The following is a 13,958-nucleotide window of genomic DNA, read 5'->3' on the forward strand; positions in this document are numbered from 1 at the left end:
TGTATGAATTAACTATGTTATTCAAGAGTGAGACACACAGTTATGGAAAGCATGGGAAAATGAAAGGCATTGGGAGAAGTTGAGAAAATGCTTGCCAGCCACGACACTTTCAGGCTCAAACTGCATCATGCTCATTTATTGCTAGGGATTTACTAGTTTATATCAACTGTCTCCACCTATGAGTGATGGTGTTGCATGAGCAATTCGTTTTTACAATTCGCTTTTCGTTGTACCAACATATCTATGTCTTATGGTGATGATGCGATAGGGAATAGCGAGGAGTAAGAAGGAAATAACCATTTTCTTAATTACGGGTTTGACTTTGTTTAGGTGTGTGTTTACATCAGAGGCCTGTAAGGGCCCAGATTCGTAGACTCTGGTCAGCCCGATATGAACCGAAACTGAACCTGCACCCGACCCAAGCCCGAGAACAGATTTCAGTTTACCATCCAGTCCAGCCTGTTTGTCCAAAATTCATATGGAATAGGCCCATGTTGGAAGTGTTGTTATTTTAATTAACTAATCAATTAAACTAATTATGTGACCCATCAAAAATACTGTGCGGAGAACATGAGATGTTGAATAGAAGTAATGTACAATGTAATGTGTTAGTGAAGTGTGTTATCGTTAGAAAGGGGACGTAAGAAGAAAACGCTCAGTTAGGTATAGGCCTACTACAGGGAAAAAAAAAAAAAAAAAAAAGCAGTCTTCAAGGTAGGAGTGCAAATGAGTCATTAGGTTTGATATGTTGACTGACTGCCACGTAAAGCTGAGCTGAGCAATGAGAGAGAGTTTTTAACATCTCTCTTATCACAATAGTTGTAGCATTTGGAATGGTTTCAATAAAATAATTGTCAGGCTGAGTGGCTCAGACGGCTGAGGCGCTGGTCTTCTGACCCCAATATGGCAAGTTTGATCCTGGCTCAGGCTGGTGGTATCTGAAGGTGCTCAAATACGTCAGCCTCGTGTTCGTAGATTTACTGGCATGTAAAAGAACGTCTCCAAAAATTGTAAAAGTAGTTAGTGGGATGTAAAGTAAATAACATTATAGTTAATAAAATAATCATATAATACATAATGCCTGCCTTGACAGTAGATAATTTCAATGGACACTACAATAATTTGGCTGTTCTACTTTGGCATAATAAATACTTGTAATGTTTGTCCAACCCTTGTCCTGTTTCTCTATGAGGTCGGGTATGAGGTGAGATGAATCAGTCGTGGCGGGCTTTTGTGACCAGATGCCCTTCCTGATGTGAACCTCATTAGAGGAGTTTATTAGATGAAAAGAATGACGTGATACATGATAGCAGGAAGGGAGAGGGTGAAACCTGGTGCTGGCACATAGCCTACTCCTGTCGAATAGCATCAAGGGGTCTGCTCAAGGCTTAACGTCTCTATCCACAACGTCATACGTCCTCACTCTACATGAGCACTGCAGACGTTTGGAATTTAATAGAAGCTTTTGTCACGCAATCTAGTGATTAGAAATTGTATACCACCTCTCCCACCCTGCCAGCCAACATTCTGATGGTGAAAATGTTTTCGACCAACGGGACTCGAACCGGCTAACCACGGTGTCATCGACCATATACCTTTAACGCCTGAACGATCATGGCCATGAGGCGGGCAATAAATACTTGTAATATTTTACTGAAATAAATTTTAATTCATGGATCAAAAATATCCTGTAAAATAAATCGTTTGTCCTTTTATTAAGCCTGCATTATGCCTGACCCTGACAAGCATTTGTCATTTTAACTCCAAGGGCTTGGCCCAAATCCATGCAGAGCCCTAATGTACATTAATTTTTCATCAATGGTTTGTTTACTGCATAAGGGATCAGGCTTCATTTACTAAGGATTGTTTATTGTGCCACAATTGGCAATGACATCTGTTTGTTTTCACTTCTGGTAGTCACACCAAACTGCATAAATTTCATCGAGACATATTTTGCTGTTGCTGCAAGAGGTGTGAAAAAAGTTGCACGATTTATGATTTTGATTATAAAAGTGAATATATTTCCACGTATAGATTGGTGCGTTGCTAGCCAAGACAATGTACACATCACTCTTCTACAAGTCTTACCATGTAAGATACTGTATATATGATCCAGATTTTGAGATAATTAAAATTATGATGGTGATCATTTCCTCAAGGTTTACCCAGGCAATTTCAACCCTGACATCCCTGTCATAGACGATTGGGAGGGATTCATGAAATATGGCAGATGTGATACCATAAATCCACTGATTTTTAAATTTATCCCTATAATCTTAAGAAAGAGCCTTCGTGGCTCAGGCGGCAGCGCGCCGGGCTCTCACCGCTGGATACCGTGGTTCAAATCGCAGTCACTCCATGCGAGATTTGTACTGGACAAAGCGGAAGCGGGACAGGTTTTTCTTTGGGTACTCCGGTTTTCCCTGTCATCTTTCATTCCAGCAACACTCTCCACTATCATTTCATTTCATCTGTCAGTCATTAATCATTGCCCCAGAGGAATGCGACAGGCCTTGGCAGCCGTCACAATTCATATCCTCGCCGCAAGTTGGAGGCTTCATTCATCCCATCCCTAACCTGATCATTGACTGGAAAACAGGTTGTAGGTTTTTTCAATCTTAAGAAAAAAAAAAGGAAAAAAAAAACAAAACGAGAAATATCTCATTCCTAGGAGCCTCCGTGGCTCAGGTGGCGCTGGCCTCTCACCGCTGGGTTCCGTGGTTCAAATTCCAGTCACTCCCTGTGAGATTTGTGCTGCACAAAGTGGAGGCGGGCCAGGATTTTCTCTGGGTACTCTGGTTTTCCCTGTCATACTTCATTCCAGCAATGCTCTCCAGTATAATTTCATTCCATCTGCCATTCATTAATCATTGCTCCAGAGGATTGCGACAGGCTTCGGCAGCCGGAACAATTCCTATCCTCGCTGCTAGATGGGGGCTTCATTAATTCCATTCCTGACCCATTCGAATGACTGGTAACAGGCTGTGGATTTTCATTTCATCTCATTCCTAAAACTGAAATGACAGGATGATTTTAAGGACAGTGAGAGCATGTCAATTCATTTGATAATCTCAGCAATAATTATAATACAAGGGTTATTTTTTAACTAAGGTCCGAGTGCCTGTAGCTTTTTGGGTTATTTTTTAACTAAGGTCTGATCGGCTGTAGCCTGTCAAAATGTGCTCGCGCGCTGTCTCCTGGCATGCCTAGGGGACGAGTCGACACCAGTTGCAGTCGTAACATCATTGTGTATGGTTCGGTGAGGGCAGTTGAAATATTTCAGATAACGGAGTGTCCAGCCGAGTGTGAAATAAGGTCTGTGATTTGATTTTTTACAGGAAGGAATGTGTTGGCTGGGGATATTCATCGGCAGTTGTACAGAATAAGCAACGTAGCCTACTGTCATGTGGAGTTTTGTTGCTGCACGACAATGCATGACCTCACTCTGCTGCTCAAACTCAAGAGTTAATCCGATCTTTTGGATGGCAGCAAGTGGACCAGCCACCGTATAGCTCGGACCTTGCGCTGAGCGATTATCATCTGTTCCGTTACCTGAAGCAGTTCCTAGTCGGTCAGCAGTTTGACACCAATGAAGAAGTGAAAACTGTAGTTGAAGATTGACTTCAATCACAGGCAGCAGATTTCTACAATGAGGGGATACAAAAATTGGTGGAATGTTATGATAATTGTTTGAACAAACATGGTAACTATATAGAATAATAGCTTAATGTGTAAAGAGGACATAATAAAAAGGTTTTGGCAACATCGTTATTACTTTTGTTTCTATTGATAAATGGAACTTACTTTTTTTTTTAAGTCACATTTGTAATTACATCCATTAGTTTACAATTTACAAAAATAAACATCGGTTCATGGTTTAGCATATTCAAACAATGATGATGACAATATCAGAAACAACATAAACGATAGAATTGGGAGAGTCATTCTTAAGTCATGGAAAATAAATAATTTGGGAAACTAAAATGATCGAAAGTATGTCTTTCATTAAAATGTGTGAAGCAATGTTACCTAGCAACTGTGCAGGCTGTGATGTGAAGTACTGATGGATGGTCATGACATAACAGATCCACAGTCTGGGCAGCTCTCAAGGTACTGTCGCTAGGTAACATCACGTCACACAAGTTTTCAGATGACCCCCAGCTCTAAGACATATTTATGTGAATAAATCTGGATGTTTAATGGTTGCATAAACAGTTATTAACAGTTATTCTTTTCTGCCTACCTGTTTTTAATTGAACAGTTAAGTTTGCTCCATGACACGACTGGGAATCTACGCTGTTTGAATCCCAAGGTTCTAATCATCTCAAACTTCTAGTAGCTATCTTGAATGTAGTTTTCCTTCCAATTTTTACCAACAACATATTCATCTCAAGATAGTACCTAATTTTGAGTCCTATGGCAACTATCTAAATCCACAATCAAAGTAATTGTTTCAATACAGGTACATGGAATCTCTTCAACAAAGAATAACAACAAATTCTAACCAATCAAATTTTCTTTGAGCAAGTTCCTGTAAATCTTCTAATTGGTGAAAATGTGATAAACTCTACTGTTACTATGGGCATTCTAAATGTGTTATATTTATAAGACAAAACTGTCCTTTAGTATTTTGTTTCTGTGGCTTTTTTTGTTATAAATTAAAGAGGATGATGATGATGATGATGATGATGATGATTGTTGTTTAAAGGGGCCTAACAAGTAGGTCATCAGTCCAATGAAAGAGGAAAACATCAATATAGAGTGAAACTTCATTAGAGTATTCCTCATTAAGACATTTTCTTGCTTAGCACTTCACAAAATCGAAGTCCCAATTTTTATCATATTAAATCTACTTAAAAATAACTAACTTACCCCATCATAATTCTTTGCTACTACTGCTTAGTACGATCACAATTGTTCCAGTCCTGAAAATGTTCTTTGTTATCCCTTGTGTATGGAATGCAATTTCTAACATAGATAAGTGCCCTAGCCATCAGAGGCAAGTTGGTTGAAAGCTTCGCAATAACAAGAAACGGCCCTGAACTCTTGAACTCCACAGGGTAAACTGCACCTATAGAGAAATTCAGTTGTGCTTGTCGGTTAGCAGTGAGCCTGTTTGTGATTGTAGTTTACATTCCAGTCAGAAGTTAGGTGAATATCTGTTGTGGAGTACGAACATAGTTGTCACAAGTTCAATAGCAATTTGGCTTGTGTAGCCTGCTTATGGATATCAATTACTAATGAAGACAAAATTAAAATCCATCAGGATGTGGACAGGCATCCGCATTATAAGTGCGTAGTGTTGGTGCAAATGTTAAAACTCGCACCTTTGACTCGAGTTGGTCCAAATCAATGCCAGGTATTGCCGAAGTGTTGTTGTGTTCAAGATGGTGGAAGGTGTCGTTCTCTTGCACATGGACGAGTGCAACCTCTGAGTGATTCATGGTCGAAGAGTGCAACTAGAAAACTTATTGGTCCAAAACATAAAGATTCAATTAACATCACACATTTGTTTTAGAAAGAAAATGATCTGCAACAAAATGCTGTCACTTATATGGGCCCCAGTGTAAAAGGTTTTCATATTTGTTCCCTCATGTTTCTCATGCCTTTCATTACTCTCCTCTTGCTTTCAGAAATGGTACATACAACTTTCACTGTATACACCCAAAGTAAAATGCACGAAAAAATCTGTATGGTTTCATATTCCTACTGGTTAGGTTTTAATTGGATATTCAATAGTATGTTTTACCAAGAAGAGTGGTTGCGCACTATGGAGCAAAGCTCAGCATTTGGGAGGTGTATGGGTTTGAACCCTACCATTGACTGTTGTGTGGTTTCTCATTTTCACTTCCAAGCAAATGCCGGGACAGTTACGATTCATAGGCTGCAGACCATTCCTTCCACCACCTTACACAATTTCATTCTCCATCATTCATCTTCATTAGCTTCTGAACTGAGGTTCATCCGGCCGTAAAAACATACAATAAAATTAATCTCACCTCATCCCTGACCCCATATCTAGAAACGAGACAGAGCGGTAGACATACATACATATATACATACATACATACATACATACATACATACATACATACATACATACATACATTCAATAGAACGATTTCTCATTGAACAATTTCTCTTTCCTTGTCCCCTGTGGAAACATCTTAATGAGGTATATGAGGTGTCTGTATGTTGTTTCTATGTGAGGCTTACTCCATACGATTTTGTTAGATTAGTCTGTTTTTACTCCAGTATGTGAAACCTTTCACTAGAACGATCATTGAAATAAGCATCCTAGGGGATGGCACTCTTAAAGCTTTGAAGATACAGCATTACGCGTCACTTCTTTCCACCAATGTGGTCGTTCAAAGCAATGTGGGCTTTGGAACAAAGCTACCTGCAGATTCTGGTACACCAGACCATCAGATTTGCCCAAGACAGAGTTCAAAACAAAATCAGGAGGAGAAAGTACATCAGCGAGAGAAACAGCATCCGGCTTCAGTTGAGAGCAGAGAGTCAAGATTCCTTCCTGCAGCAGCTGGGCAGGTTGGGGACCAGTTACATAGCCACCTGAAAGAAAAGAAAGAAAATGATAATGAAAGAAGAAGATAATAGCAGCAAACAACAAGACACTTAAAATTTACACAGGAGGCAATCTCCAACTTTAATGTCGGGAATGTGGGTTAGGTTATTCTTATCTGAAGTAAATTCTCTGAATTTACGCACCGTTTTTCACCACTCAAGGCAATCTTTTAGGTTATCATTAAATATAACTTCTTACAAGATACTCTCCAATTCAATTCCATACTTTATTTAACCAAAATAATTAACTTATATTTACTCCATAATAAATTAAATACATTATTCTCTCCCTTCTCCAATAGACAGAAGGCAGGATCCACAACGCTCTCCTCGCTCCTCCCCTACTTCCCACCCCTATGCACGGAACAGTGTGCAGCGCCCATAAAAACTTTTCACTGAACCCCTCCATTACCACAGTCCTGAAACCGTGTTTGAAGACAACGGGCTACACTTTTGCAGCTTAGATAAGTACATCATCAGTCTCTGAAGGCAATGCCTTGTTTATGGAACCCTTCTTTTCTATCCTCAGCTACTCGTTTCATTTCATAATAGGAACCATAACAAAGACTCTGTACCAAGTCTCGATGGAATGTTTTCCTCGTCATCCTCGACCTTTCTTCCTCGTGATTTTTCCTTCCAGCAGATTGGTAAGAAAGGTATTATGTTGCAAGATGTGGCCAGTGAATTTAGCTCTTCTTCTCTGTATTGTTAACATTTGAATAAGTTAATATGGTGACGGCTGAATACTAATACAATAATTAGTTGTTAATACTTTTTTATAATATCACCAAACTCTCAATCATTGACAAGATTATGCAACGTTAACAATATTGTACATATATACTGTACCGGTTATGGCCTGTACATGCGTATTTTTTGATAGTTAATTGCATTTAATCATCACGTGCAATATTCCGAGCAAGCCTGGTTTTTTTGTTTTTTGCTAGTTGCTTTACGTAGCACCGACACAGACAGGTCTTATGGCGACGATGGGACAGGAAAGGGCTAGGAGTGGGAAGGAAGCGGCCGTGGCCTTAACTCATTGCGGACCGTGGACGGCGTAAGACGTTCAAGCTTGCTCTTATGCTGCGGGCCGTGGACGGCGTAAGACGTTTAATGTTCCGCGCGAAGCAATGCTGTTTATATTCGTCATCTATGCATTCTTACACCTTAGTCAGCGTTACTGGTTGTAGCAGGAAGTCGGTTGACCTTGTTGAGATAACCCTCGCGTTGAGTGGGCTCATGTTTATCTCAGCAGTTTTAGCTGGAAAATCTCAGAACTTCCTCGCGCGTCAAGTCGGTACTTGGGATTCCAATGCAGTGCGTGTCGTTCTTACCGAGTGTAGTATAATGGCTTATAATACAAAGTTTTATACGGAAGATTAATTATTAGATATTGTTCACAATGATTATTCTGGTGATGAACTTATTCCTGAAATAGACTCAGATAGTGAAAGTGAGAGTGACGAAGAAATACCGATTCCCGAATCCGATATGCTTATAGAGAAAAGTGAAGTGCCTGATACATATCATCCTAGTTATTGTCCACCCGTTCCACCATTTACAGAGAATTCAGGTATAAAAGTTCAAATAGAAAATAAGCAGGATATTTTGAGGTACGTAAGTATTTTCAAGAATGACGAATTTTATCAGTATGTGTGTGAACAGACCAATCTATACGCGAGTCAAGTGATAAGTGCGGCGCCCCGGCCTTTCCCAAAGAATTCGATCATCCAATCGTGGATACCGATTAGTCCAAAATCCTGATATAAAAATGTACTGGACCGAAGACCCTGTTATTCATACTCCGATATTTTTCTAAAACAATGTTCCGAATACACTTCCTTCATATTCTTTCATTTCTTCACTTCGAACCTGTCACACCAGATATCACACCTTACACATTCACAAGAAGCACAAAGTATCATTATTCTAACATTTATAGTTTAGGAGTAATTGTAAATTGTATTAAGTGATGCACGTCTAGAGGGCCGGGCATGAAAATGGCCGGTCCAGGAATTCAAGTGTCCCGCTCAGAAGCAGGTACTGAACGTGTTAATTAAGGTACAGCCCCAGCATTTGCCTGGTGTGAAAATGGGAAACCCTGGAAAACCATTTTCAGGGCTGCCGACAGTGGGGTTCGAACCTACTATCTCCCGAATACTGGATACTGGCTGCACTTAAGCGACTGCAGCTATTGAGCTCGGTGTGGTTTGTTTACATTCGGTGGAACGAGCGAGCGAGTCGAGGACAGCTGTGTGTGTGACGTGATAGATCACCCGCCTGACACGCCAAGTATAGCTGGCCTGACCTGGTATGTTCTGGATTCAAGCGTCACACCTTCACGAACATTCGATTAAGAAAATTTTAAAACTCCTCTAATAATTACGGTAGTGACTTGAGCAACATGTCATTTTGAAGGGAATCACATAAACGTCGCAAAGCGTGAATCTCAAGTAAATCCGTCGAGGGATTCATGGGATAACCAGCTTCAAGGGATCACGCTATGTGATGACGTAGAAGCCCCCAAACCGAATATAAGGAGAGCTCACTTTAGCCTGATCAGTCAGTCACAGCTGAGTATTCAGCCTGGCTCTACACGCTGCCGTAGTCGTCAGAAGCTATCGAGTAGTTACAGTCTTCATGCGGAACTTAAACCATCATGGCCATATGGGACTTACCAATTGTGCGCGCGTGAACTCTAAAATTATTCAAAGTCTTTCTGAACATGGACTTGTAATATCTGTGAGTGTTAAGAAACAAATTATTCTAAGTCTTTGTGGACATTGACTTGCACTTTCTGCCAGTGATGAACTCTAAAATTATTCAAAGTCTTCATGAACATGGACCTGTAATATTTGCGAGTGTTCAGGGACAATTTATTCAAAGTCTTTACAGACAGTGACTTGCAATTTTCGCCAGTGATGAACTCTAAAATTATTCAAAGTCTTTATGAACACTGACTTGTAATTTTCGCCAGTGATGAACTCTAAAATTATTCAAAGGCTTTATGAACATGGACTTGTCATTTTCGCGAGTGTTAAGGAACGAATTCTTTAAAGTCTTTTATGGACAGTGACTTGTAATTTTTACCAGTGGTGAACTCTGAAATTATTCAAAGTTTTCGTGAACATGGACTTGTCATTTTCGCGAGTGTTAAGGAACAAATTCTTTAAAGTCTTTATGGACATTGACTTGTGATTTTGCCAGTGGTGAGAAACCAATTATTCAAGGTCTTTATGAACTTTGACTTGTAAATTCTGCGAGTGACGAAGAACACATTTTCGATATCTTTGTGGACATTGAGTCCATCAGCCACATTGGACTTAGGTGATGAGTGATTACCTGCAACATCGTCAGAGACCATCGGAGATCATCCAGAACATCGGAAGTTCGAGACTTACTCATACACGACCAACCTGGGTGTTCCGGCCTGTTCTTAACAGAGTATTTGGCATCTTCCGGAACGTGTTCCAACCTGTTCGGCCCGGTGAGCTGGAGACCCGGACCATTAAAAGGACGATGTTGAAGACAACCCCTATCTACTGTACAATGAGGTGATGTGCATTTTGATATGCATTTCATGAATAAACTCTTATTCAACCTGATTAAAATTTTTCTTGTAGATAGGACCCTACCTCCTGTCCCAAGCCCTAGCTAGTGTCTATCCAGTTTCCCCCTGAGAACTATTTCATGCTTACGTTAAAATTAAAATCTTAAAGTCGGGCTCTTTTACTGGTAGAATACGCATGATTTAAATGATTTGATGGAATCTAAGGATGTTCTTGTAGAACAAAACAAGTCATTCTTTGTTTAAGTTGTGTGTGAATTTGTATACGATGATGCTGGATTTAGAATGTTAAACTAATAGTATTTCTTGTAATATTTTCTTTCCATGGAATTGCTTGTTGTTGTTGGTTGCTGTTGGGTAATTATGTTTTAACTTTACTTTATTACCACACTACTATAAGTGATGATTGCCTCTGGGATATTTCCTAATTGTGATGTATTTCTTCATCATCATCATTTCCTGTTATCCAGCTGTAGCCGGGTAGGGGTAAATATGGTTCCTCTCCATTTTCTTCGGTCTTTCCACCACTCCTCCTCCAACACTGTGTCCCAGTCCAGGTTTCTTTCTCTAATACTGTGCTGGATTGCATCCTTCCATCTCAATCATGGTCATCTGCAGCCTCTCCTTCCTTGCATTTACATTTCAATTCTATTGCATTTTTTGGCATTCTTTATCACTCATTCACTTTATGGGCCCAAACCATCTTCGTCCGCTCTTCTCTATTGTATCATTCATTTCTTCCACTCCAATTTCTTCCCGGATTTTCTCATTCCTTATTTTGTCTCTTCTACTCTTCTGTATCATACTCTTCAAGAACTTCAATTCGGCTGCCTGTATTTGACTCTCATCCTTCTTTTTCATTATCCAAGTTTCTGCTCCGTAAATTGTTATGTGTACGTAATACATCTTGTACATAGTTTGCATCTTGTACATAGTTTGCTTCCATTGGCACATCTTTGTCCCATAACATGTTTCTTACACTATGATAGAAACAGCTTCCAGCTTGAATCCTCTAACTAATTTCAGCATCCAGTCGAGCATTCTCCGTTTATTCACTCCCCAGGTATTTGAACGTCTCCACTACTTCCAGGGGCTTGTCTGCAAGTCTAATCTGACCTTCCCCTTCTTTTTCCCCTCTAGTCATAACAAGAGTTTTACTCTTTTCTACACTTATTTTCAATCCACATTCTTCGATCTTCCCATTCACCACATCCAACTGTTCTTGAACATTCATGTCCTCTTCTCCCCAAATCACATTATCATCTGCAAATAACAACATGTTCATTTCTCTTCCTCCATATGCTGCTTTTGTTGTTCTCATGATGTCATCCATTACTACTGTAAACAGGATTGGTGATAGAACACTTCCCTGTCTCAGCCCACTAGTGATTTTGAACGAACCTGACCTGCCAACTTGTGTTTGCACGCAACTACAACATTCCTTGTACACTGCCATGATCATTTTTATTAACCCTCTCCAATTCCTTTTTGCATTGACAGAGTGAAAAGTGTTGAAGTTACACTTAACTGAGTCTTCCTTCCTAACATATAACACTTTAATTCAACAATAGAATGCAGCAAAGAGCTGATTTTTGTGACTATGTGTACAACAGAACAACAATAAAGGTCACAAGGTACAGAACATAGCTTTTAGGAAGAAAAGGAATATGATGAAAAAACTTGTTTGGGGTCAGTTGCTAACATCCGCCATTGTTTTGCAACTATTAATAGTTTTTGTGGGCGTGTTGGCCATTGTGCTTTATGAAGAAAGTGAGCAATCTGCAGGAAACTGCTAGTACAGACAAGAGGTATACAGTCGGTTTTAAAGTTTGTGTAATTCTGTATGCAGAAGAGAAGAGGAACTAACCTGCGAAGAGAGAATTTGGTGTTTCAGAAGTACATGTTCAGTACTGGTGAAAGCAAAAGTAGTTGCTCATAACTGCAAAAGTTTTTGCCATGCATTTCAAGGACCAAAAAGTGGAAAATATGCAGATTTGGAAAAAGAACTGCTCATTTATGGATAGGGCTTAAAGAACAATTGAATACTATTATTTAAAAAGGGTCTAAGTGCCAAAATGTACAATCGGAGAAAAGCAGAGAAACAAATTTTATTACACAGTAACATTTCAAGGCAAATTAGCACGAAAGTTTTACAAAAATGCAGATATATTGAGACATATTAAGCAAGTATATTTGCAAAGAAAGAAATACTTTGGTACAAAACACATGAATGAAAACTAAAAAGTAGAAATGAATCTGTGTACCATGATCTTATAACAAATCAATGTTTCATCTTTCATTATCAGAATTATTATATTTGTAATGTAGCGTTATTAACAAATACGCTACCTGTGATGTATATATATGTGAACTATCTACTGTCTACGCGACATATATTTATATGGTGTATCTCATCGGAACTGGTATTTTGGTGAATTAACTAATTCCTCTACGGACATTATGTTCACGGGCTAAGTACTGTACTGAGCCGTGATTTTCCCGTTCATATGGAACTGTTATTCTACTCTATGGAAACACTAAAACCTTGAGTCTGGTAGACTTGGTTATTTCAATGCATGAGCGCTATGAACTGTTGGAATATTGGACATGTTTTCTGTCTAAACGTGGCAATTGTGACTTTTCGGAACATTGTTTATTGCTGGGTAATGCTTCTATGAGATATTATACATAGTGGAACGATACATGGACTCCTACGCCATCTGTGAGAGTGGCTAGCAACTTATCTTGGTGGTTCAGCGGTCTCCGCCAGAGCGTGTAGCGGGGTTGAGACTGTGTCGCGCCTAGTGACAATGTGTGAAAGGCGCTTTTAAGCTGTTGGACTCGCTTGTGACTGGACGCGCTCGTGACTGGAAGCTAAGCCATGTTTAACGGCTACTCTGTAACTCAAATAATGATTATGGAAGCTGTGGGAATTGGGTGATAAAGGAGAGTACACCTCGCCTAACGAGGAAGTCTAAATGGTGTTGTACAGTATTTAAGTATATTCGTTTTTAGTATGTAAGTCATTCTTAAAAATTCTTATTTGTGAAGTGCCGTGGTAGTTGGTTATAGCACGAGAATGTTACCTGGGCATTACTGATCACCACAAAAGTTCGCCTTTAGGTCTTATTACTGTGTATATATCGTTTTGGTGTAGTTTTCTGTATTCTATAAGTGTATTTATTGTAAGTGGAGTTAAGCTACGGCTTGATTATGGTGTTCATATTTGAAGTGTGTGCTGCGTAACGGCGAAGTGCAGTGTTTGCTCTAGGTGACAGTCAAAATTCGTTCCTGCCTTTTCTAAATTTTGTGATTCCCTTTGTTAATTCTTGTTTCTGGTGTATCTACGTGTGTTTTCGAGTATTATTTGATTCGTGTGCTGTTTCTTTTGATAAATTGCATCTTCATATTGCCGTGTTTATTGTGGTGTATACTATCGTCTGTTCTCTCTGATATTTTGTTCCCATACTATTGTTTTGTGATTCGGTTCGTGTGATTTGGCCTCCCGTTACTCGTGTTACGACCTAACTACTGCGATTGCACTGAACACCACCCATTTCTCTTAAAGGGCATCATTATTTTTATTATTATTATTAGTTAGATTTTTCATTGTTTCTTATTTGATTCATACGTATGACTAGGGAATAGGATTGTATATTTCTTGCATTTCTGCGGGTGGTTTTGTTTTATTATTGCCCAAATATATTAGGATTCCTACATTTATTACAACGATGAGATTCATTAACAATGTATAAGTTTGAAGATTTAATTGAGGGTTTTGGGCACCCCTAGTATGGAGTGG

General features: G+C 39.3%; 1 protein-coding gene across 2 annotated transcripts in view; it reads right to left on the reverse strand.

Annotated features, from left to right (window-relative positions):
• Positions 1–207: 207 nt before the first annotated feature.
• LOC136881117 (peroxisomal acyl-coenzyme A oxidase 3) overlaps positions 208–13,958 on the reverse strand; it is a 139,724-nt gene continuing 125,973 nt past the window's right edge. For both annotated transcript variants that reach the window (XM_068229236.1, XM_067153759.2), the window contains exon 13: positions 208–6,573. In XM_068229236.1, the coding sequence (XP_068085337.1) occupies positions 6,314–6,573 (260 nt within the window). In that variant the 3' untranslated portion in view covers positions 208–6,313. The remainder of the gene's footprint in view (positions 6,574–13,958) is intronic.

The sequence above is a fragment of the Anabrus simplex genome, chromosome 9, assembly GCF_040414725.1.
Source record: "Anabrus simplex isolate iqAnaSimp1 chromosome 9, ASM4041472v1, whole genome shotgun sequence".
NCBI lineage: Eukaryota > Metazoa > Arthropoda > Insecta > Orthoptera > Tettigoniidae > Anabrus > Anabrus simplex.